Source organism: Perca fluviatilis, chromosome 22, assembly GCF_010015445.1.
Source record: "Perca fluviatilis chromosome 22, GENO_Pfluv_1.0, whole genome shotgun sequence".
Taxonomy (NCBI): Eukaryota; Metazoa; Chordata; class Actinopteri; order Perciformes; family Percidae; genus Perca; species Perca fluviatilis.
This window is the reverse complement of record NC_053133.1, coordinates 4,589,648-4,616,691: the sequence shown is the minus strand read 5'-3', so window position 1 is coordinate 4,616,691 and position 27,044 is coordinate 4,589,648. Positions and strand designations below refer to the sequence as shown.

The 27,044-nt window shown below is 42.7% G+C and overlaps 1 protein-coding gene across 1 annotated transcript in view; it reads left to right on the top strand.

The window, feature by feature from the left end:
- Positions 1-2,964: 2,964 nt before the first annotated feature.
- Positions 2,965-27,044, top strand: part of LOC120552070 (2-lysophosphatidate phosphatase PLPPR4) — a 43,311-nt gene continuing 19,231 nt past the window's right edge. The window contains exons 1-2 of the mRNA XM_039789734.1: positions 2,965-3,294; positions 23,354-23,539. Coding sequence (XP_039645668.1) covers positions 3,223-3,294; positions 23,354-23,539 — 258 coding nt within the window. The 5' untranslated portion in view covers positions 2,965-3,222. The remainder of the gene's footprint in view (positions 3,295-23,353; positions 23,540-27,044) is intronic.

Genomic DNA, 27,044 nt, shown 5'->3' with positions numbered 1-27,044 from the left:
AATCTGTAATAATAACAATAATTTTTTTATTCTCTCCCAATGTAACTCACATTTGACATTATTTGTTCATAACAGACAAATGTATTCACTGCTTTAGATTACAGACGTGTATCTGCCCTAAAAACCTTTCATATGCAACAGGATGTCTTTGTCTTGGAGCAGGGGTCTAAGGATCCCTTAACTGAGAGAGAAACAGAGCAGGGATCCCCGCCTACATATATTGTATAACATTTTGTATAAAAGTTACTTATTAAACTGGACCTACAATAATTTTTGGGTGGTCTAAAGCCTTTATACTTACATTTTTAGTGCATAGAATGATAATTGTTGCCACGATTTTACAAATCATGTGTTGATGTTAAAAATACATGTGGCACAGTGAATCCTTATGAACTTGGGCCAATAAGCACATCATCATTGTGGGGTTTTTTTGTCACAAAAACACTGATTTATATTTGCTAATAATATGTTAGATTAATGTCAAGGTATTTCAATTTTTGAGAAAACTTAAAAACTTAACAAAAAGTTGGTGGCTGGATGTTGGAGCTTAGAGTGGACCGTGAAGGCAGCATTGCCCCTATTTGTGTCTGTTCCAGCAGCAGCAACAAGAGTCCTATTCTCTCACTCACACTCACTCACACTCACTCACTCACACACACACACACACACACACACACACACACACACACACACACACACACACACAGACTGTGCATGTGGTGTCCATTTCCCAGGACAGCAGTCATGGAGCAGTGGGAGGAAACGTTGGCGAGCAACTCGTGTGTCAAAGCTGAGGTGTTAAACCTCACACTGCAGCAAAGACTCTGTGATGACAGCTTCACACACACACACACACACAACCACACGCACACACATATTGTTAATCAGCACATGTAAGTATGGTCTTTTGAACGCAGATGCTGCTTGTTTTACATTGACATGATGAAATATTAACGAATATCTGTGTGGGACCTGATCAGCATTAGAATTAATTTGGCCCTACATTAGATACACTAACCCATAGGTTTGAATGTGAGTGTACATATTATACCTGGTATATGAAGAAAAATATTTACTAGTAATTACGTCAAATGAATATGTTCATAGTCTACCGACTTAACTCACTCAAATTCTGTCACCACATTTTCAATATAGAAAGGCATTTACCAACATAGTGTAAAGAAAGCAGAGCAGTCCGTCTGCAGTGTTAAATGACAATAAGAATTACTGTGATAAGGCGAAAAAAGTGACAGAAACCTCGAAAAGAGACAAAAACATTGAAAAAGCAACAATAACCTCGGAAAAAGACAAAAACAATCGACAAAATTGTTTCAATTCAACATAAAAAGGCTACAAATATCAGAAAAGGCACAAAAATCTTTGGAAAAAGTGCCAAAAACTTCTAAATAAACTTTGAATTTCTGAAAACTCAGAAAGAAGCAACAAAATCTTTGAGGAAAAAAACTCCAAAAAAATATATGTACCCCCCCCCCCCATCCCCCTTGTAAATTATGCCTATGGATAACCATAGCAACTGGTATACGTAGCACCAGCAACAGTCAAACTGACTACAAGTTCTGCAAGGTAGCTCAATGCTGGCTCTGTCTCTCGCCCATACATCTGACAAATTCAAGCATGTTGCTGTGTGTGATCTCCAGCTGCCTGCAGAGAACCCACAGATGTTCACAGGAGTTCTCTTTTGTTCTACTTGGATCTGTGTGTTTGCACTGTCGAGAGAAAAACCGAGGCACTGTGTTTGGAAATGACAAAAAGTCATTATTCTAGCTCTGCAATTCACTACCAGACAGCAAACTGCGGCATCATCTTAGGCTGTATGGAGATTTCCATTTCCTCCTTTGATTATAGAGGCAGGTTGAGGTGCTATATAATCTGGCCCCTCGCAGATTTTGATCCGGCGTGCAGATCAATTTGGGTCCACAATAAATTTTGGCTCATCAAATTTTTGTCGCTTTTTCAACGTTTTGTTGCTTTTTCTGAAGTTGTATCTTTTGCTGACTTTTGGCTCTTTTTTTAAAATGTTTTTGCCAGTTTTTTCCAGCGTATTTTGATGCGTTTTTTTTTTTAAACGTTTTCCCGATGTTTTTGTGACTTTTATCTTTGATTGGCTAAGTTACTTTTTGGGGGCTTTATTTCGACCAAGCTGTCAGTGAGAAGAATATATGAGACATGCAATAAACCAGTCAAAGATGTTTGACTTTTATCGATGAAATAAAAGCATGTCAATGAACTATACATGTCTGGCCCTTGATATGATTCTTATTTTCCAGTGTGGCCCTCAGTGAAGTTGAGTTGGACCCCCCCTGATCTAGCAGAAACCTAAAACACAAGTCTGAACCTGAAAATAAGCAGAATATGGGACTTAAGAAATATTCAGAGCCTTAATTGAAGTATTATAAAAAAAAAATACTCTAAAAGTAAAAGTGCTGCATTCTAAATGTTACTTTAAAATGTAGTTGGAATATTGTAACGCGTGTTAGGCAAAAAAGATCAAAACAATTGGCAAACACTGAACATTGCGGTTAATATTGCAAGACGCGTATAGGAAAATATAGTTTTTGTGTGAGCAAATGTGCGAACGGTCCTGTTGGTGTCCACATGGCGGCGCTGCATCACTCATTGTTGAACATAGGCGCCATTTGGGGGTGTTACAACCCCACCAATAAACAAAACTGGCCACCAACCCCAAACCCCAAAAATCATAATGTCCTTTACATAAATTAAGACAATTGCAACACAAATGTTTGCAGAAAATGAAGTGTTTGACGTTGAAAATTTCAATTCTGCTCAGAAGTGGAGATCTCAATATCCCATCTTAATGGGGGGGGGGGGGGCTTCATTGGGGTAGCACTGGCCCCCCTTGCCCTAGAACCGCCACTGCTCCCTCCCCAGTGCGCCTGCGCTCCCTCTCCCTCTCCTCACTCTCCTCCCTCCATCCGTGTGGCTCCGTCCTCTACCTGACAGCTCATCGGAAGACATGCACACAACCGATCCCCGGGCTTCCCGCGAGTAGAGCTAAAGGGCCGCTCTAGCGGGTCTGTGTGTACCGGGAGTCCTGGGCTGGACACTGAGCCGCTTCCCGCTCCGCACGGCACGGCACGGAGGCATGGCGCGCTCCTGATCCCGGCAGGACGCCCGGACAGCTCGGCTCGGTTCTTCCCTCAGTCACATCTTGGATCTCTTTCGACACTGAGAGGCCTGACCATGTCTGCGAGAGAGAAGGGGATCCCGACCAAAGACAGCGTCAGCCTGCTGCCCTGTTTCTATTTTGTAGAGGTGGGTTCACTCTGCATGCCCCCCCTCCCCCGTCTGCCGTCTGATCCATCAGATCCAGACTGAGAGATGGGCTTCCTATGACGATCAGCTTCATATGACTCGACCGATGCTGTGTTATTATATGTAGGTCACAAAGAATACTGTCGCAAATAAAAGGCAATATCCATGTGCATATGGTGGGTTCTCCTCCACTACAATGATAGTTATATCACACCATAAATCTATTAGCCGTACACTGGAGCCACCTGTACTACAACTGGCATGCACTGCTGCGTGCATTTGTTAGGCTACATGTTGCTACTGTGGGCTATTCATCTATCATTGTATGTCACAACACAACCGATATTAGCTGTTCCCACAGTACAGGGCTGCGATGGTAACAGTTGGATCAACATATTGTATACATTCACACATACAGAGACAAAGGACATTTGTCTCTATATGTGTGAGACACAGTGAAGGAAGAGCACATGGACACACGTAGATACAGATACATTTGTTTGATTAACTTTTCCAAGAGATTATTACCAGTCCTTGCGATCATACATTCAAACATCATTTGCATAATAGTTACAAATAATAGTCAACACATGATTTCACACACAAACAGTAAGTAAGTAAGTAGAATAACAGTATATGGACATTATGCAGTCCCTCCAGAAAAACGCGATTACCGGTATGCATAATTCAATGCATGATCAGCCAAAGTCCGCATATTTATGCGGGGGCCGCATTTTTTCAAATATGCCGCACTTTCGCTGCATAAATTGCCGATTTCCGCGCAAAATATGCGGAGCCTGCATGATTTCATAATCCCCGCATTTTCGTTGCAATTAAAGTCACATATATCTTAGCAGAAATTTGAAAAATGTTGCGCTTACTTCACACAACAGCAGCCATTTTCCCCTGTTGCCATGGGAACGTTATGAAGTGACGTTATGAAGTGACGTAATTACGCGACGTGAACATCATCGAAAAGCACGGTGTTGGGGGGATCACTTTTTTTTGCAATTTTTGCAAGTTCCCGCAGTTTCATCGCATAAAATTGTTTAAATATCCAACATATTCCATCTCATTTTTTAAGAAAACGTGCCGCATAATCAAGGATTTTTGCCTGCAACAATCACAAAAAAACTCCGCATTTTTCTGGAAGGACTGATTATGTGCACTGCCAAGTGTAATATGAGTGTGTGGTGACAGCCAGGATAGTGCAGCCATGATGGATGTGGATGAGGGACTCCTTAGCGGCAACAGAGTCTTTTATGGGACCAGTCAACCAGACTCCTCTGATGATTTTGTACACGTTAGGTTCAAAAGTTCATCGAAAACTAATGGAAACGGGCCGATGATTTCAAACATTTAGGTACAGATGGCACGCAACTTCTGGGCACTGTCACTTGTTCCCCTGCTGTGCTCTTTATGCACGCTCTAATTCACCACTGGCCTGTGGCTCTCCAATCACACTGGCATCATCATATATTATAGAGCTGCCTCTGATACTGTGTGATGGACGCTGTTGGGATGGCTGCACCATTCCCGTGGATTCCTCTCGCAGCGCCGACATGGATAGGGGATTCCCTCGATTTGGTTTTGGTTGTTGGAACCTTCCATTTACATTTCAATGCGCTCTCATTACAATTAATGGGCCTGAACGAGAAATGTCAGCCTCGAGCTTTTCAAATCGCCACAGCTACTGTTCACTGAAAGATTTTTTTAAAACTAGGCCAATGCTGAAAGTTAATTCTACTCAGTGAACTCAGTGAACTACAGCACTTGTGCATATAATTAGGCCCACTCAGGCTGATTCCCCGAGTGTGTGTGAGTGTGTGTGTGTGTGTGTGTGTGTGTGTGTGTGTGTGTGTGTGTGTGTGAGCGGGTGGCCTGTTAAGATCAATCCCATCCCGCTCTCCTGTCAGCCGTGACTGGAACGTCCCACACTAGATGTGGAAAGGAGATCAGAGCGCGCCAATAACGATCCATCCCCCCTCCCCGGACAGATTTACAAACCTCTGCAATCAGGACTCGCGGCTCTTCACCTGCCGTATGAATTCTTAATGCTGATAGCTTTAGAGTCAGGATGAAGCAGATCTAACACCACACCGTTATGTAATGAGGGGTTAAAAAAGACCTCGCGTTGAAGCAAGGGTTTGGGTTTAATTAGCTCTAACAGCCCGACATTGGCTGAATTCAGGCATTCATGTTTGATCGTTTTGGCGCTTTTATATTATTAAGCGCAAAGTTGGTTTTATCAAAGAATCTCTTTAACTAAAGATAGCGCTTTACATGCTGCGCCAGTGCTATGAAACCATAGACAGTATATAAACTGGACCAATAGACCCCATGTCTCTGGACGGAGACCAGTGAGGTCTATTAGAAGCACTTTCCCGGTGCTGGCTGAGCGTTACTGAGCAGCCTCCAAGTGAGCTTGAAGACGTAGATGTGACGTGAGCAACCTGTCTGAAAGTGTGAAGTCTTCTGGTAGCTGTGCCGAGAGAAATCTCAATCATTCCCAATCTTACAGAGACAGAGAGTGTAGGTATATGTAAGGAGATAACATAGGCACAGGCTAATAATTGCTAACTAAAATGCTAGTTAACATTAGTAATTAAACTTAAACAGCTCATGTAAGTCCAAATTGCCTGCGAGCTTCTCCTGTACTATACGGTAATTCCTCTAATGTGCGACAGTAAGTCGCGTGGTTATGACACAATCGCCTATTTTTACAAAAACGTCTGCTACGGAGCCATAACGTGAGATACAAGGTAATGGAGCCTTTTATACATTGTCGTGTTTCTTTAGAAATAAACAATGGACAAATAGAGTCTTTAAACGCTTCAGATGTAAAGTTATTCGCTGTCAAAGTGACGCCAAAATGAATGTCGGTCAATGGAATGCTAACGGCGGGTGATGGCTTGTTAGCATCAGAATGGCGCCATAGGAGCTACGGGTTGTGGAGAGAGACTTACCCCCTTGTATGACACGCTACACACTTCCTGTCTCATAAATGGGCGTGGCCTTGTTTGAAAGTGCAGTAAGTGTCATGAGGATAGATGAAAAGTTTTTTTTACTTTAGCTAACATTAGATACACAGCTAACACAGCTAAAAGACATATTAAGAATGTTATGTGGCTTGTGAAGACTTATATTTACTGTACTATTTTACTTTACATGAGCACAGCACCATTAATGGCTGTTTCCTCTGGTTGGAAAAACACTCAACCAATAAGCACGATTACAGTTACAGTTACAGTTACATACTCCACACATTCTCACTCCCATTGCGTAAAATACGCCGGCTTGGTCAGGTCCCTTTGGCGTTGTTATTTGGGTGAGAATATCTAAACACGCTTTATCTAAACGCGCTTTATCTAAACGCACTTTATCTAAACGCGCTAGTTGGGACTATTGGCGTCACTTTGGGCGCAGTTAGGTTTAGGAAAAGATGGTGGGTGGGCTTTTAAAAGGTATGTTTAGGTGACACATGGGACAAGAATGGGACAGTTAGGTTTAGGAAGAGAAGAACGGGACAGTTGGGTTTAGGAAAAGAAGAATGGGACAGTTGGGTTTAGGAAGAGAAGAACGGGACAGTTAGGTTTAGGAAAGAAGAACGGGACAGTTGGGTTTAGGTAAAGAAGAACGGGACAGTTGGGTTTAGGAAGAGAAGAACGGGACAGTTGGGTTTAGGAAGAGAAGAACGGGACAGTTGGGTTTAGGAAAAGAAGAACGGGACAGTTGGGTTTAGGAAGAGAGAGAAGGACATTCGGGTTTAGGAAGAAAGAGAAGAAGACGTTAGGTTTAGGAAGAGAAGAAACAGGACAGTTGGGTTTAGGAAGAGAAGAAAAGACGGACGTTTGGTTGTTTAGGAAGGAGAAGAACCGGACAGTTGGTTGTTTGAGGAAGAGAAGAAAACGGGACAGTTGGGTTTAGGAACAGGAACAGTTAGGTTTAAGAGAACAGGACAAGGTTAGGTTTAAGGAAGAGAAGAACGGGACAGTTGGGTTTGGGAAAAAAGAATAATTGGATGGTTAGGAAAAAAAAGAACAGAAGAAAAAAAGTTGGGTTTAGCGGCATAACACGAAACCGGACATGAACCCCGGTCTCCGGAGTGAAAGTCCTGTGTTGTTTGATAAAAATACCTCACCATTCTTCAGTTCCTGCACCTAGAGATAGGAAGGAAGTTAGGCCCAAATACTCCTGCCACTAGTCATATGATTTCCTGATATGAACTCCCCACATTTACAAAAGTGCAACGCTGACGGTGTGCCTATTGGAATTCCATTCATCAGGTGGCCATTAGCATTCAGTCTACATGAGAGGTGCTGTTGCTGTGTCTCTGCTCGATGTGTAGGCATGTTCACAATATCAACTTCTTAAAGTGATAGTACATACAAAAAAATAATATATGCAACTGTAGACATGGACTAGAGCGCATGCATAACACGGCACAACACTGCTGGCTGCTCTACTTTAGTTTGGACCGAGTGGTGAAGTGCAGCGAGACTCCGCTGTGAAGCCTGGGGCTGCTTTTCCTCCAAAGTGGAACAAATGGAAGCATGAGGAGGGCTGAACAACTGTTATCTAAAAAGTGGGGAAAACAACAGATGAAACCCAAGTATAATGGTAGGGAGGGCCACGGCCATTAGCTAAGATAAAGGACAGAGCGTACGGTGCATCTGAGGAAAAGGCCTGTTTACTCTCGGAGCTCTTGTGCAGATTGTGTCATAACTTACTTACTTTCATAATGTACTTAGCTTAACTTAGCTGTAACCTAAAGTACATGTTGGCCAAAGACAATGCACACGGTTACACATCTCCTTTTCATCCATTGCAATAGCATCACTCCCTTTTAAAGCCATTTCAGATACAAACACGTGATATCTGCACCCTAAATGACCCGGAAATCTAGCAGGCTGGACGTGGACGATGCTGCATCGATAATCGCCCGGGCCATAATCGATTATTTCTGTTTCCAATTTAATGTAGGCCTAACAACATTTCTGTTTACATATTCTGGTATGTTTTGCACATTCAGGAAGTGCCATGTGCTCAGCGCTGTAGTTTTATGTATCCAATTTATTTAGTATTAAAGCACTGCAGAAGGTTTTGTTTTTGAAGCTTGAAAAGCTATGAATTAAATATCCTACATAGCTTTAATAGAAAAATGTATTTGACGCATCGTGATGCATCGAGATATCGAATTTAATTGAATCGCTGACGTTATAATCGTAATTGAATCGCCTTAAAACATTTTTATATACTTTTTCTTACAGGCACCTCATCTGCTGAAAAAGAATTCAATAAATGAATGAAATATTTGTACACTGTGTCCCTATCACCAGCCAATAGGGGGTGGTGCATAGCGCTGGGCGCTATGGAGAAAATCAGATATCACAATATTCTTGACCAAATACCTCAATATCGATATTGCGGGGATATTCTAGGGTTGACAAGTGGTGCTTTAAAGTGATGGTTCGGAGTAATTTCACCCTAGGGTCCTTTGCACCATGATCTCGAGCAAAACACCCCCCCAGAAGCTTTTTTCACCTGGGTCGAACATTGGGAGCGTTAGCGTAGCGTAGCGTTATCAGCTGAATAGCTTAGCGCATAGGCTAATGGATCCGAAGTGTCTCTTAACATTACCCCACTAATAATGCCCGAAATGATACCAAACGTCTACAGTAGTAGAAATAGGTTATGCACTCATAAAACGATGGATTGTAAAATTTGTAAGTACACCAGAAGTTTATGTAAATAACACTTGCCTGCTGGCTTCTGCTCTCTGTAAATTGCGGGTTTGATGAAAAAGAGAAAAAAAAGTGATTCTCCCAACACCCTGCTTTTCGATGATGTTCACGTCGCGTAATTGTCACTTCATAACGTTCCCATGGCAACAGGGGGAAAATGGCTTCTCTTGTGTGAAGTAAATGTAACATTTTTAAACTTTCTGCTAAGATATATGTGACTTTTTTGCAACGAAAATGCGGGGATTATGAAATCATGCAAGCCCCGCATATTTTGCGCGGAAATCGGCAATATATGCGGCAAAAGTGCGGCGTATTTGAAAAAATGCGTCCCCCGCATAAATATGCGAACTTTGGCTGATTATGCATTGAATTATGCGATCGCATAATTGCATTTTTCTGGAGGGACTGTAATATAATATCTGACCTTTGTTCGCAATGTACCACATTACATTGTCAAATTTAAAACATTTATTAACAACATTATGTAACAATAACATATCTTCAGTCAATTGGAAACTTGACAATGTGTCAATAAAGTAAAAAAAAAAAATGTTTTCCGACAATCCTGAGGGCAGACGCACCTTGGCACCACACAGAGTTTGGTGTTTGAAGCCCCCAGCGTCGTCTTCCAGGCATCGCTGCCTGGAAGGCACTAGGATTAGGCAACGGTTATGGTTAAAGACGACTTGAAGTCTTAGTTGGGGGCTTAAAACACCATCGAGCCAGCACCAGCAGCTGAGCGGACCAAAGAGGGCGACTCAGCGGACGGCAGTCCCCTAAAGTTGCTCTCTCTAATCTAACCAATATAAGCTGCTCTGTTTAGGCTGCAAAATGTGCATGCAGGCTGAAATTCAGCCGTGCGTTTTTTTTTGGGATAAAGCTATAAGCAGAAGGAATATCCGCTAGCCGCTAGGCTAATGTGCAATGGCACACAGAATACGGAATACGGTACACGCACATAGAGCTTGCAAACTGTGGCTTTTTTGTCGACAACACGAACGTTGTCAACACAACTCACTGGAAATCCAAAATACTCCCGCACTTTCATGCACTTCAGCGAAAGAGGAGGGGATTCAAGTTCTGTCGATGGGTCTCCAGCATCCGCAGTTGCCATGGAGTCGTTTGACTGGCTGTAGCTACGTTAGAGGAGGTTGACTGACCCGCAGCACTTCAACTTTCCGCTTGACAAGCCGACCGGACGTGACACGGGGGCGTGGCTCCATGTCCTTTGGATCAGGCCATTATGATCTTTAGGCGGATGACAGGTTATCAAAACTCTGGCCAGTAAAATAGCTTCTTTTCAGGATGACTCTATGTTTGTAGTTTGACAGAGTGTTGCTGCTGTGGTTCACACCTCAGGAACCAAGTGTGCCAACAGCCCCAGGCCTGTCACACGCTAACAGATCTTTTTTATCTCACCTCACTCACACTTTTATTAGCAAAGAGCAATGGAAAACATAAAGGACGCAGCTCCTTATATATTTAGTTAGTTAGAATGACCAAACGGCAAAACCAGCTCTAGATACTGTAAAGATGTGAAAATGACGTGGAAAGATTGACTCTTCTCTAGTTCATTGTGCTGTTCTAGTACTGTAAGAGGACCGACAGAGTGGGGACTATTCCTCGAGAGTGATCAGCGGATCACACCATTTGACAATTTCTCCGATAAACTTACTATCTTAGTCTACTGTATATCCTCGACGTTCCACTGTCAGGATTGCTTTGGTGTTGCAGGAAATTCCACCTTATGCATGCCTATACCCAATGTCCGTCCCCTTCCTCTTTCTTTGTGTTGCCGCTCTAACCTCCGGTGGATTTCTGAGGACTATGGTTAACTGCTCCTCAGATCTCTGCAGGGTAAATCCAGACAGCTAGCTAGACTATATGTCTAATCTGAGTTTTCTCTCACACGACAACTGTTGAACGTACACGTTCCACCAAAACAAGTTCCTCCTTGAGGCTATTTTGCAGAGGCACCGTACGGAGCTTAGCAACGCCGATGACAGTTCTGATTGGTTTAAAGAAATGCCAATAAACCAGAGCACAGTTCTTTTCCCATCCCGGAATGCTGTGTGGACTAACCAGACCCTCTTCCACAGTGCTGTGGAGGAAGGACTGGCAAAGCAAGAGTACTATCAGATCAACATGAGATTCAGGAGCTTAAGGATTTGGAGTCTGTATCTGGTAAAGAGCAGCAGGCTACTAGCCTGACAAGCCAGACCCACATCAAGATGTTGTGTCTGGAAACTCACCAGTGACAGAGCTCAATCCGAGGGGCGGGATAAACGGTTGTCTTTCAGATTCCCTCTGCACGCAATAGGATAGCGCTACAACCAGGCAGAGCAACGAAGAAGGTAGAGGAGCTAGTTGACTTTTGCCGTATCCGGTCAGCAAAACTCTGAACACATTTTCCTTTTTTAAGAATGATTTCAGAGTCTTCCAGAAGACCGCTGTTCCCAGCAGCCATAAGCCCGCCCACCGACTCTATACACGATGTGATTGGCCTGACCAGATTTTTCCAGCTCGCAAGCCAACTGAGAGTGCCTAGACCCCCCTGGCTGCAAAATAAATTTGCTGCTTGTCTCAGATACATTGTATAAACGTTTCATGAATTCTGCTGCTCTTCTCGTTTTGGAGCTACAGGTTCTGAGCTTTAATTACAAACTGTCGAGTTTCTGCTTCTCATATGTTGAAAGGTAACCCTAATAGGATTCGATAAAGGATTTGAAAGGATTCAGATTTGATAAAGTCATTTTTATACTTTATACTTCATACAGTTTGATAAAATGCTATTGAACCCCAACTCTAGGAATTGTTTTGGGTACAAACAAGTGACTTCCACCAGAAGAAATAGCCTCAATGAAAATTTTTGACAGTAAGTATGTGGTTTATCCCGACAAAGTGGGAACATAAACCTTTTTCTTCCCTGCTATGACCTGACCTATGTTGCTAAGTATTTACCTTCCAGAGGCCAGACGCATAAAACTGTGCGGATTCATGACAGAAATATGCATATTCATTCTTCTGATTAGACTTATGAAGTTGTGTACGCCTGGTTCTGTTTTATAAATGTCAATCACCGTGGTAATGGGCACACTGCCACAGTTGGCCATGAAGGGATGTAGATACACCCTGAATCACTTGTTTCCGTATCGCTAATTGGGCCCAGTGCACTTTTACTGATTGTGTCGAATCAGCGAGGTCAGGGCTGGTAGTGACACTTTTTTCTCGTTGCTACAACAGTGTTGTTTTCATTCTTCATTTAACTTGTACTTAAAGGGTACCGTTTTTTTCAACCTGGACCTTATTTTCCTACATTTTTGTGTCTATGTGACTGATGGGAACAACAATCTTTGACATTGGTCCAGTATTAAGCGAGATCACTGCAGTCGGTAGCAGAGAAACAAGCTACAATGTAAGTAAGTTAATTGTCCAGCTTGTATTTATGTTCACCGCTGACAGACTCAGATTAATATTCTAAGTGGCTGACAACATTATGGAAAGGATTTTTAAGGAGGTCGATCTTTCTGTTAAAGAGTAAGATCCTTTTATTAAACATAAAATCATCCGCAAAATTGCGTTCACTAAACCCACCAGACTCCATGTAAATAAACAGCAATTTTAGCATCTTAAAATAGACTTCATTCAAAGTCGACAGAAACTAAATAAAACTATGAAAAGACGTTTTGGGTCGTCTTTCCACTTTTCCAACCATCACAACTCTAGTTTATGTTGAAATAAACACATAGTTTACCGATTTACATGTGAAAATATGTTTACTCTATACACGCTAACAGTACAGATTTTTTAAATGGAGTCTGGTGGGTTTAGCGCTAGCGACCTCCGAGCTGTTTCTGGTTAAACAGAAAGGTCTTAAAGAGTTTTTTTTTTATCTCTGTAGAGATCCTTTCCATAATGTTGTCAGAAACTTAGAATAATAATCTGAGCCTTTCAGCAAAAACAGCACTTTTAGTGTACCAAATAGACGATGCACATTTGCCCCATAGGGTGACATTGCAGTCTGGTCTGTGGCTGCCGATTACAACGTTCTCGCTTAATACTGGACCAATTTCAAAGATTGTTGCTCCCATCAGTCACTTACACACAACACATAGGAGAATAGGGTCCAGGTTGAAAAAATCAGTAGTTACCCTTTAAGTCTTTCACTTTGGGACACTTTGGTACACAGTTGTGACTGCAGAGCCTCATTCAGCTTAGAGGTTTTCGAAGGAGTGCAGCAGGACAGAGAGGCGGAGTGGACTGCGTGTAGTATGCATTGAGAAGTTTAACCTAGAGCTCAGAACGTAGCGTTGCTTGTGTGTGTGTGTGCATGTCTGTGCTCACCAGGGTTTTTATAGTAAACCAAAAGCCAACATTAGCAGTGAAAAATATTTTCAAAAACTAAACTGAAACAATGTTGCCAAGTTAAAAAAAACTACTTATAATAAAATAAAAAATCAATGTAATTCATAAATCGAAATATTCTCAACAATAACCTCAAAGGTACCGTATGCTCAAAAAAATATGATGAAAGCATAATATGGCAAACTCATGCCCATCAAGCAACAACAGATGGGCACATATGAGCGCATGACAGCAGCATCCAGAGTGGCGTGCCTTTGGCGAGGGGGGGGGAAGGGTTTTCTGCATCAGCCGTATGCTTGGCCAGCAAATTGTATTTAAGACTGGACGTACTCCGGTGGTAGCTCAGTCCATCTGGAAACTCCACTTGCCATTCAAAAGACCCTTTCCTTATTTTTATTGTTTTTGTGGGCATTTTTAAGCCTTTATTTGACAGCTGAAGACGAGAGGGGGGAATGACATGCAGCAAAGGGCCGCAGGTCGGAGTCGAACCTGCGGCCGCCGCGTCGAGGAGTAAAATTCTGTATATGTGCACCTGCTCTACCAACTGCACTAACCCTGCCACAAAAGACCCTTTTCTTGATCCAGTTCTGCTCCAGGAGCTTTGTTTCTGCTAGCCATCCACAACGTCACTGCTGCATCGCTTCCTGATTTCCCAAACTGTTGGAAGCCTGAATTTACTCTCGCCACCAACCTCACAGATCCACTGAGTAGTTAGAACATACAGTATATTTTACTTGGGCTTTTCTAGGCAAACAACTACCATTCACATCAAATGTTTCTCCATTAAATCAATCAGTAGCCCCACACTGCAGACCTCTGATGGAAGTTTACAGCTAAAATCTCACAGTATATGTTTTAATGTTATACAGGATCATACTGTAAATGGCTATGCATTCTGGAAGAAAATAATAATATTACAGCACTATCTGCGAATGTTACAGTTTACAGGTTTTTACTCTTAATACCAATGCATCTTGGGAAAATAGAGGAACAGACGGGGAATTACACTGCTGCCAGTATATTACTGTAAATTCAAATAATATAAGAAACTGTATGTCTATTTACAGTAAAATACCTCAAACTTTAAAAGCAGTATGCTGTAAATAAACAGTAGTTTACTGGCGAAGCTGCTGCTTTACATTTACAGCGAAAAGCTTTACATTGCAGTTGTCCGGAAAAAGAAAATATGCAGCAAAACATTTGCATGAAGCTAATAAGAGTATACAAAAACAAAATCTTAGCCTATAATGAGTGACGTCATCATATAAACTACCTTCATATTGTGATGATTGGTCCTGTATGTGTCTGACATGCTGGCATTTATTAAAACTTCTCCAGGATCAAAGATGTGGTCCGGCTTTTGCGATGCTTTTATTTGCACCCTCGATCCAAAAAAATAAATATCTGTGTCATGTCATACTTCAAAATCCCATATCAGATGAGCCCAGGGCAGGCAGACTAACAGAGAGACAATAGGAAGGTACTTAGAGATGGTCCGATACCAATTTAATTCTTCCCTGACACCGATTCCGGTTACCGATTCCGGTTACCGATTACTTTGACAGTCAGTTATAAAGGAAAAAGAACATGAATAAACTACTTTAAAGTAGATTTTCTTCAGGACTAAATTACGTGGTATCGGATCAGCGCATAAACTCCAGTCAGTCCCTCCAGGATTTTGCGATGTCGCGATCGCGCCAATTCACGCAAATTCAACCAATCACTGCGACTTTGGTGCGACTCGCAATTTTGACCAATCACCGCAACATTTCCGCAAATTTGACCAATAACCTGAAGTTTCCCGCGACTTCAACCAATCCCAGCAGTCCCACGTGCCAGACTTTACCTCAGTATAATGTGACTCTGAGTGCCGCTGACCAAGCGGGAGTGAGAGAGAGCTTGTTTCCAAAATTCCGATATGAAGACGAGACTCGAACATCTCACATTTACCGACAAAACGTACAACGAGCGAAACATTTCAGACCGCCCTGCCAACCTGTATACATTTTAACATCAATATATGCTGTAACGATTTTTCACTCTAACATCAGCGGCTGCTGTTTCAATCCTGTCGGCGGACTGCAGTGGGAGGTGGCGGGGCTGCTGCTCATACAGTTCCCCCCGCTACTGACGCGCACACACACACAAACACACACGGTGGATGCAGGAAAAACCAGAGATGAGACGACACAATGACCTAAATTTAGGATAGCTACGCTCATTATTGTAAGTGCTATGATAAGATAAAGTCCAATAAGTACTTTATCAAACCGTATGAATGTGTGTCCCAGGCCAGGATAGGAAATTAACTAACAATGTTCAACAAGCCACTGACACATATGTCAAATTTGATACATTCAATAAATTATTATTTTTTGTCATTTTCATATTATACCAACATTAGCAGCATCATGAGCCTTTTTGGTAAGGTTACTAGGAAAACTCAGCCTAGGATAGTTTTATTCTCCCTGAAACAAGTTTCCTTTTTATTTTTAAAGAACTATGCCAAAAAACTTTTTTTGCAACTTTCACTGTCTCCCGCAACTTCATTGCAACAAACATACAAAAGACATTGCAACTTTTATCACAATTTTTTACAAAAGCTCCCGCGAAGTCAGGCATTTTGGGCCACAACAATCTAAATAAAAGGCCACAAAATCCAGGAGGGACTGTCGTACTCGCCGATACCAGCATTTTAGGCGGTATCGGAGGCTTTTTCCAATACTGGTATCGGTATTGGAGCATCTCTACTAGAGATCCAGCCAGCATGAAGGAAAATAGGCCGGTAGTGACACAGAACAATATACGACAAAGAAAGAGCGTCTTTGCATGTGAGAGGAACAGGGGGAATGAAGGCGAGACAAAGAGAATGAGACACAGAGAGGAGAGTGTTAGCAGATGTAGGCCAATGGAGCATCTCTGCCGAGCTGAACTCTCCCAGAGGAGCCCAGGCTTTTCAGAGAAATGGGAGCGTAAGGAATATTGAGACATTCTGCTCTGTGATTTATCACTCTGCTATTTCTCCATTCTGACTGTAATGTTAGCTCCGTGAGTGTCAAGTCTTTTGAAACTGTGTGCAGAATATACCCCACTTGAAAGGGATTCGATGCATCCGCCCAAAAGGAATGGACTGGATTTTACTCAATGAGCAAACTCTTCTTTTCCTCCTTTTATGTTGGCAGATTCAGGCTACATTTACACTGCTATGTTCTGGTTTTCAAGCGGAGTTTTGAGCCAAAAGCGATCTCCGTGCACACAAGTCTTTTTTTTTATCTCCAGTAAAAGAACTAATCTCCGTTTAAACTAACACGCCCAAACGTTATTTTAATAGAGGCACCGTTGCTCCATTAGCGCCGCCCAAGACGATTGTGATTGGTTTAAAGAAATGCCAATAAACCAGAGCACGTTTTTCTCCCATCCCGGAATGCTGTGTGGACTAGCCAGACCTTCCTCTGCAGGAACGCGCCACTGCTCTACATACATGCGTACTATTAAGTATATGGGGACGTTCTATCACATAAGCAACGCAGCAAAAGAAAATATATCACTGCTACTAAAAGTTGACATACATACAGTGAGACAATACATATTTGTCAACCATCAGATGTTATATAACTCATACCGAGGAAACGATCCCTTTAACTGGATTGTTGCATCAATGGGAGGAAATAACTTTGATTTTAGTTGTCAGGATTAAGCCTTAACAAAAACCCAAAACATACAGACACGTGATCTGGTTGTGATTTATTTGTAGTTTGTGTTGTTTTTATCTTTATCTTTGACTTTATTTTATCGGTATTTATTTCTTTTGTTTTGGTAATCAGCATTGGCAGATTAGGATGGCATGGCAATGTTGCCACGGTTTTAATGGATGAAGAAGTTGAACCTTGACCTAAAACTTGCCACACACAAGAGGAATGATTGGGAGTCATCCTTCGGCCAGCAGAATCCTCTAGTTCCTGACCTAAGGTCGAGAGATCAAAATCATCAAAACCATGACGAATCTTGCTTCATGGAGCGTGACCAAATCCACTACAATTTGGCCAGTAGCTGTCCATATCTTGCTCTGTACCAAAGGCCAACATCACACGCTGTAAGCCCTGCCACTATTAGGACAAGAAACAGCTGTGCAGCATGCATAATTTGCATAATTTATAATAATTCTACATGATTTGTCCATTCTATGCTTCTTTTTCTGTAGGAAATATTTACTGGTAGTTTAAGGTTGTTTACTGTGATCTGAACAGCACATGATGAGATAGATGGTGAATTGCCCACTGGATAGTTTAGCCATTAAATGACTTAACTCACCAAGAAAGGAAAGGAATCATAAGCATGTGTAAAGACATTGAAGCGTATCGAATACGGTTAGCTGCTATTGGCCTCAGCAAATCACGCTGCACTTTCAAAATAACAGGACGTGACATAAGATATCCCGCAGAAATCGACTTTGAAGTATGGGGAGTACAGTATTCCTCCTAGAGCCGCTTCATCTGAAGAGCATGAGCAGTTCGAGTGCTGACATCACTGACCTATATTTCTCATTTCCGCACGCTCTGATGCTCTACGAGAGGTGTGGGAGGCTGACGGTGAGCCAGGAAAACAGACCTGAGAGAGGGGGAGGGGGGGCAGTGTGGAACTCAGTGGGGGGCTGCATGAGCTGGTTTCAACATGGAACACACAAGCACAATGCTGTGTTCTGGTTGCAGGTTACTTTTGCAGGTTTTCTTGGTATCAAAGTTTTCAAAATTGAAATATTCTGCACTAGCAGTTCTTTGTATGGAGCCCAACAAGCACGAGCTGTTTTTTTGCCCTTAACATCGGATGTTCTTCCAGCTTTCTCAGTCTTTCTTCAGTCTTTTCTTGCCAGCGCTGACTGTCAGGTTCACACGTGATGATGGGTAATGTAGTCCAATGTAATCAGTATCAGTTAGCATGGCAAGACGTTATGGGATCAACAGTTTTCAACAGAAATTTGTGCTGGTACTTCTCCGTCGCTAAGAGGGACTCCCGTCAATTGGATTCCAGAAAGGCCATGAATGAGAATGAGAATGAATGAGAGATGCTTGTGGTCCTTCTTTTTAGGATTTTTAGCAGTTTACAGGCAGTAGAGTAGGGGACTCAGAACACAGCCCTGGGGTGCTCCAGTGTTAAGGATGAGGGTGGAAGAGGTGTGTCTGTCCCCCACCCTCACCACCTTGGGTCTGCCTGTCGGGAAAGCAAGAATCCACGTGCACACTGAGGTTTTGAATCCCAGGTCCTTAAGCTTTGTGATAGGCCTGAAGGTAACTACGGTGTTTACTGTGAACTGCAGTCAATGAACAGCAATCTAAAATAGCTTCCTGAGATATGGGTGGTGTGGAGGATGTGTGCTACGGCGTCTTCCGTTGATCGGTTGTGATGGTTGGGAAACCGTAATGGGTCCACTGTGCTGGGTGTCGAGGAACAAATGTAATCCTTGACCAGTCGTTCCCAGCTTTTCATCACTACTGAGCTGAGTGCCACTGGGCGGTAGTCATTCAGGCAGGCCGGACTTGTTTTCTTGGGCACAGGAATGATGGTGAAGTTCTTGAAGCATGTGGGTATGACAGGCTGAGCCAGTGACAGGTTGAATATCATTGTGCACGCCGGCGCAAGTTGGTCAGCACACAGTTTGAGGACCCGCCCACTGATACCGTCAGGTCCTGCTGCTTTCTTGGTTTTCGCATGCTTCACAGCACTCCTGACGTCATGCTCAGAGAGGCAGATGGGTGTTAGAGGTGCACCCATCTATTAACATCTGCTTCAGCTGTTTTTACTAGTTGGCTGCTGATGGCCTCAAAGCGAGCGTTAAATGCGTTAAGATCACTTGCTATAGACGCATCACCACTTGACAAGGAGGAGGAGGTGGGCTTGTAATCCGTCACAGTTCTTAGACCCTACCACATGCTTTGTGGGTTGCCCTCCTGGAATTATTAGTTTCTCATTCTTCCTGTAGTCCCTTCTTGCCTCTTTTACTGCTCTTCTCACATTGTAGGCTTCTGCTTTCTAACTGTCCGTGTTATTTTAGACCGCATTGCTAATTTGTAGGCTGCAGTGCGTGTGTTTATGGCATCCAGGATGGTTCTGGTAATCCATGGTTTCTGTTTGTGGAATGATTTAGCTTTAGTTTTGGGTACATTTGCTTCTGTTGTTTTACAAATTAAATCTCCCAAAAACTCACAACGTCGACAGTGGTGTCCTGGAATATGCTCCGGACTGCGTTGTGTAGGGCAGACTGTAGGATGGCTTCTGATTAGCTTGACCATTTCCTGACTTCATGTGTCACTAGCGATTTCGCTCCATAGCCGTTTTTGAACGGTGTATAGTAGTGATTCCCTACAAAATATTGACTGTGCCCCTTGTGGTTTCTGGCGGTAGACAACCCCATAAAATCCTGCGAAAACGCCAACTATTGCGTGTTCTGCTAGTTGTCATCTGAAACAAAAAAGCTCGGCTGAACTGTTTATATGAAGTGCAATGTTTGCTAAAAAAAAAAAGGCCAAAATTGAGAAATAATGTCCAGAGTTTGGGTGAGATCCTGGACTGTGTAGGTGAGTAAACTATGTTAGAGAAAGCTAACGTCATGTAAAAATGTTTATTTCCCAAATGTCTCCCTCGGGCAACACACAAGTGACGTCGCTGAAGATGTCGGTCACTAACATGTTTAAAAAAAGGTTCGTGAGAATGACTGACAGCGCCTGGATCTGAAGATTAAAGATTAGAATCTTAACATTTCACACACTTTATGATTTTATCTAATTTTATCTGCCAGCACCAACGGAGCTGGACTGAAACAGACCAGGTCCAACTTGGTCCCATCAATCGTCACGCCCAAATTATATTTATAATCAGCTCAGCAGTCCCGTGTGTCCCAGACTTTAGTTAACATCACCGATAACAATGAGAACAAAGTTAACAATGAGAACAAAGTTATAGTAAATTGGGATTATCCTGTCATTTTAACCTCACATTTGTCCGAGCAAAGACAGCATCGTGCCTACCAGTGGGATCAACCTCACCTACTCCAGGTGCTATTTTTTGGGGGCTTTTTATGCCACTGTAGGTTAAGAGCCCCCCTACTCCTCATTGTGAATAGTACCTCAAAAGGTAATGTATTATGTTTTCACCTTCACCTCCTTCACTCTTTTGTTTCATACTGCCTACCTTCCAACTGTCTTTTCAATGCCCCCGATCTCTCCAAATGTCCTAATTCCCGGAGGTCACCACTAATGTTGAATAAACTGGATGACACCTCTTTCTTTGTAAGGAAAGGAGGAGTGAAGGAATCAATGCCAGGATAGAAAGACAGGAAAACTAGTGTGTTAGTGAGTAACCCCTGGCAGAATTGTGAGACAGATAAAAGGAAGGAAGTCTGCAAACAGAGACCATCTGTGTGGTTGTGTTTATATGTGTGTGTGTGTGTGTGCATATGTGTGTGTGTGTGTGTGTGTGTGTGTGTGTATATTAGTGGCTCAGCTCCCAGCAGGAGTGTCTTGACTTGAAAAGATCCCCCTGTGTTGGGCTCCTGTAGGGGCCCTCCTCCATCACGTTGCTCTACTTAGCATTAGCTGAGCGCACAGCGCGCCTGCCACTGTGCGCCAGTGAATCAGGGTATTAAGCTCCATGGTAAAGTCCACGATGCTCGAGGCCATATGCAACTCCCACTGACGCGCCTCACTGCAGTCCTCTGTGGACACTTTACCACCTTCAATTACACATCAGCTTTCTGCCTACACACGCACCTCACTTCTCTGTGCCTGGGGGGGTTGTTAGAAAACATTTAGAAAAGAATTCTGCAGTGTAAGTGTACAAAATGGAGTGGCCAATATTGGAGTTTTCACTTCCTTATTAAGTCTCAATGAGAAATATTTTAGAGGTGGTGTTTGGTGTTTTAAGCCCCCAACGTCGCCTTCCCAATGGTTATGGTTAGGGTTAAGATTAGGTTTAGGTGCATTGAAGTCGATGGTCACAGCGCTACCTTGAAGTCGACGTTGGGGGCTTGAAACAACATCGAGCAATTTTTGTTGCTCACATGTAGCATTATTACCAGGGTTTTATTGACTTGTATTTCTCACTTACTGGACTTAGCCGTGCCATGCCATTTCAGTCCATCTCTCTACTCATTATATCATAAAGGTTGTTTTTTTTATGGGAGGGTATAAAACAACAACTCTGTAACAATACACAAATGTGAGAGCTTATATGAGCAGTTTATGTGAGTTAGCAGTACCAGTTTCAGAGTAGGGAATCAGACTTCAGGGGGCGTTTACAGATGGCATTTCCGACTGGAAATCAGAAATTGCGACCCAGTTTAACTGGACCGCAGCATCAGCGCCACAGCTCTGCTCTCTGACAGGACAGGATATCCACTAGTCACTAGTGAAATGACAGTGTGACAGGCCAGTGGTGAAATGGCTGCAGCCAGCCATTCAGCATGCCTAACACAGAAATGCACCGAGTGTTCTGCAGAGTTGATCCCTGGCTATCATCCAAAGACCACTGAAGCACTTTGATTTTCCCGACTGCCAGATCAACACCAACTTTATTATTCTAGCTTTATTTCATGGTTGGGATTAAAACTGCTGTGCTATGATTGGTCTTTTACGATTTTAAGACCTCACGCTGGCTATAATAAACGGTTATATATCTGTTTCTCATTCCATTTGTTGGCATGAGGAGAATTCATACAGAAGATTTCAGCTGAGCTCAGTGGGAGCACTTGGTGTTCAAAAGGGCAATAAATTCCCCATGCCATCTTGCATCACCTTCAGCACCATCCTCACCCCCCTCGGGTCATGAAAACTATTTTCAATGCCTTTATCCTCATTATCAAATCAAATTAGCATGATCTTTGAACCATAGGGTTATGGGGACATTTTCAGCATTCACTGCCTGTTTTATTAGTTATTTATTCATTGGCAGTCTGTTAAAGCTCCTCCTGCCTCAGCTGTTTATGACTTTGAACTCCCTTACACAGGGTGCGATTTGTGAAGAAAGCTGTGGGGGGGATTTTGATCATGCAAAACAAATCAAAACATGCAAGAATCAAATCCCCCTTCCAATACCACCATGGATATAGAGCCACTCGGCCAGCCATGCCCAAAAACGTATTTATGAACTTCAATATCCCATGGACAGTAATCTCAAAATGAAAAGCACAACGTGGCGTCAACGTAAAACACCGAGCATTCAAGAAAAAGAGCAGAGTTTTTTAATCCAAACCACCATCTTTTTCCTAAACTGAACAAGTCGTTTTGGTGCCTAAACTTAACTGTCATCGCAGTATGACGCTCACTTTTTAACCCTTGTCCCGGAGCTCTGTAGAGGCTAAATACAACCAGCAACTGCTGCTCAGATTTTATCCTTCTATGGCACTATAGGCTGTTCACGTTACAGTGCTTTACTTAGTTTATAATACTTCTATTTTAGGTATATAATATATGGTCTATTGGTGAAGTAGCATTGATCACTTTGTGTTATTTTATAATTATTTTATAAAAATAATTCAGCAGAAGCATCCCCCCCTGGAAAATTGCACCCTGCCCTTTAGAGCTGGGCAATATATTGATATTCTATCGATATCGTGATGAGACTAGATATCGTCTTAGATTTAGGATATCGTAATACCGTGATATGGCATAAGTGTTGTCTTTTCCTGATTTTAAAGGCTGCATTACAGTAAAGTGATGTCATTTTCTGAACTTACCAGACTGTCCTATTATTTGCCTTTACCCACTTAGTCATTATATCCACATTACTGATGATTATTTATCAAAGATCTCATTGTGTCAATATTTTGTGAAAGCAACAATACTCAACACTACAATATCGTTGTGGTATCGATATCGAGGTATTTGGTCAAAAATATCGTGATATTAGATTTTCTCCATATTTTTCTTTCTGTCTTCTCTTGACGTGTCCATCGATAGCTGCCGATCCTGGTATCGTCTGTGGTCAGTCTGTACTTCCTGGAGTGGACGGATGTGTTCAAGCCGGTGAAGTCTGGCTTCAACTGCCACGACCGCAGCCTGAGCCTTCCCTACATTGACCCCAACCGCGAGGTCATCCCCCTCCTGATGCTGCTCAGCCTGGCCTTCGCCGGACCCGCCATCACGGTAAGGATCCATTGCAAGAGTCAGCTCTTATCCCCCGTAGTAGTACTCACATTAACAGTAACAAAGTTACCTTTCCAGTTTTTTATTTGTATCTTATTCTCTGCACCTGATGCCTCAGTTTTCTTTGAAAATGAACTTTATAATAATCACATGTGTGTACACAGAGGCCCACCTGGAGTACAGTTTTTCCCAGTGGGTCAGCCTATGGCATCAAACACACTGATGCTTACACACAAATACACACCAACACACAGTATGAAAAAGCCTTTGGCGTGGATTCCTTCTAATGTTCCCCACAGAACACACCAACACACATCCTATTGTGCTATATGGCAAAAATATTTGCCTGAGAACATTAAGACGGACAAGTAGGAAAGAATCATTTTCTTCACACTTATGAATCCAACCAGTACAGTGTTCATCAGATCAGATTCTTAAGACTTCAGACATGTTTCATCTGGATTTCAGCCTCTCCTCTGAAGCTCAGCAATGAATGATTTCCTTATTCAAACTGCAGGGCATGTTCACAGTAAGCTGTTTTTTGTGGGGAAATAACTCGCTAAAACTACATTTTGTGCTGACAAAAAAAGCAGGCTTAGCTTAAAATACTTTATCTCCTAGCTGACTGTTTCTGACAGCTGAGAGTAACAGCACAGCACAGCCAGTATACTGACTGGGGATGCACCGAATCCAGATTTTTGGGGTTCGCCCAAAAACCGAATCTACTGGTTAAGATTCTGCCGAATCCGAAACCAAATACCGAATCCTCGTCCCATCCTCAGTCCATTAAGACAGTAAACACATTAATGAAGTAAACAACGTCCACAGCAGTGTATTTTTCATTCGGTGTAGCAAAGCTGGCAATGGTCGTCTGGTTGGCACCAGTTTTTAGCTGTGACTGTCCTTCCTTTGCCGTACCTGAAGTTGCTGCATTTTGGCTGTTGTCTGTAGGTTCCTTCACGCACAACTCGTATTCTTTCGGATGTTTCATACCAAGTGTTGTAACAGCGGCCATGTTGTGTATTGTTTAGGGTCCTCGCCACCACAAGACCAATTGGCACTGCAGATTGAACATGTAGCTGGACTTGAATGGCCTTCTTTTGACTGAAAGTTCTGCCAAAAACACTTTTTCTGCTCAAGAGTTCCATTTTCACTTCCTCACAGCCTACTGCATTAAATGCTCCACCTACGTAAACACGTTCCCGTAATCAACGGCGGTGTCATTACATCGACCAGCATAGCGCAAGCGTAGGGTTCGGTTTGGTGGATAAAAATTCAAAGGTCAAAAAGCCCAATATTCGGACGAATCTGAAGCCGAATCCTGGATTCGGTGCATCCCTAAAACTGACACACAAGTCATATTAATGCAATAATTTCTTGCTGCTTTGCCTTTGATTGAGTCCTCCAGCCCTGCAGGGCTTCCTCTTAGGCAGTTCAGCCTCTATACCCAGGGCAAAGAATTATTTCATGAGTGCATGCTTGTAACTGAAGGCAATACAGATATAATGAGACATAACTTAGACAAAAATAAGCATTGGAAAAGAGAGGGGGCAATCTTGAGTGGAAATTACACCCTTAGGTACACCAAAGGTCCTGTGCCAGAATCAAACTTGGGACATTACAATTACATGGTGATGGACCAGTGGAAGTCAGTGGGATGGCATGCTCTCTGGTTTAGTTACAGTGTCAGATAGCGCTCATAAGAGTGACATGACACCATAATGAAGGTGTCATAAACATTATAAACAAGTCATAAACGGTTATGACATAATGCTTCTGTCATTCAGGGCCCTATTTTAACGATCTTAAACGCAAGTATCAAACGTGAAACGCAAGTAGCTTTGTGGGCGGATCTCGGGCGCTGTTGCTATTATACCGGCGGGATGAATGACTCTTGCGCCCGACGCAAATCTAAAATGGGTTGGTCTGAAGTAGTTAGGTGTAGTTTGGGCGTAACGTGCAATAAACCAATCAGTGTCATCTCACATTGACTTTAAGAGCAGGCACGCTTGTTCCATGGCGGATTGCTATTATAACAGCGGATTTGCCTGGCGCACGCCAGCGGGAGCTGTCTGGGATACAGAAAAGTAATAAATACCCGTCTTGACCAGGTGGCGATGTTGCTGCGGCCTCTCGGGCACATCTCCTCAAGTCTGGAGAGGATTGCTGCAGCCATAGAGCGTGGGTCTCCAACCTGTTGTGCACCTTCCTTCTCCCCCCACTCCATCTCCGTCCACCCGCTCCACCAGGAGCGCATCACGCATTGCCACTCCCGGACCAGATTCCGCCAGAGTGTCCAATCCCGCCGTAGTTCAACATCACGTCTCCTTACGTCCTCTAATATTTCCTCATTTATGTCATCAACACATCCATGATTCATGGAAATGTTGTGTAAAACACAACAAGCCACAAAGAATGCTGCGACTTTTTGAGGATTGTACTGTAAAGTGCCTCCTGACCTATCCAAACACCTGAAGCGCATTTTTATGGAGTTATATTCCTATCTTTAATCAAGAGCGCATTCTTTCAATTTGAGAGCATTTCTCACTGATATTACGTTCAGATTTTGTAATAATTTCCCTCAAAACCTTGCTCTCACACTCAAATAGTCACTGCTCGCGCTTGGATTTGCTCTGCTTGTGCTCAAAGTTTGTAGCTTCGGCTTGATTTGCTCTGCTTGCACTCAAACTTTCTGCTTGGACTCAGATATGTTGTTGTTTGGACAGATTTCCTGCTCTCAGCTTTGAACCTTCTCCCGCACTCAGGCTGATTCTGCTCACTTGCAAAGTTTCTGCTCTCGGATTTCTCCTGCGCGCTTGGATTTTTTGTTGTTATAACCCTATCAAAAGTCAACAACCAATAGAATGCCAGCTGTAGTGTTGACCAATGAAATGATCCCAACCCCGTTGAGGGTGCGTTCACTTTACTTTAGAACGTCTGTTGAGGGCGGCTGCACTGTAACCTGACTGTCACCAAGTTTATATATCCCCGCCGCTTTATAGCTTTATTATAAGTATATGTCAACAATGTGCACAGAATGGTCGACACGCGCTTTCACCTGCACCCGGCAGGAAACGGGAGAAAGCTTTGAAGTGGGACTGTGAAGTTATGTCCACAACTACGAGGGTGAGTAACATAACTTAAGCACCTAGCTAGCTAGCTAGCATATGGCCTAGCTTGATGTCCAGAAACAAATATATGTTCTTTATTGTATAGCTAGCTAGATTGAACGACATATGACGGACAGTATTTGTATATGTGATGACCCTACTTTGTATTTTTTCCTCGTTTGGTTAACCATGTTCCTGGGATTTGGCTAATTTCATGTTAGAGCCAGTAGTAAAACATAAACTGTAATATAACTGAAAGAACACAAGAAACTGGATTGTTTGTGTCAGTTTTTGCATCACTGTTGTGTGTTGTTCATCAGAATTTAGTCCTCATTCCTTCATATAACATTAGTTTGAAAATAGATTCATAGCAATCTGTATAAAACGTTGTAATG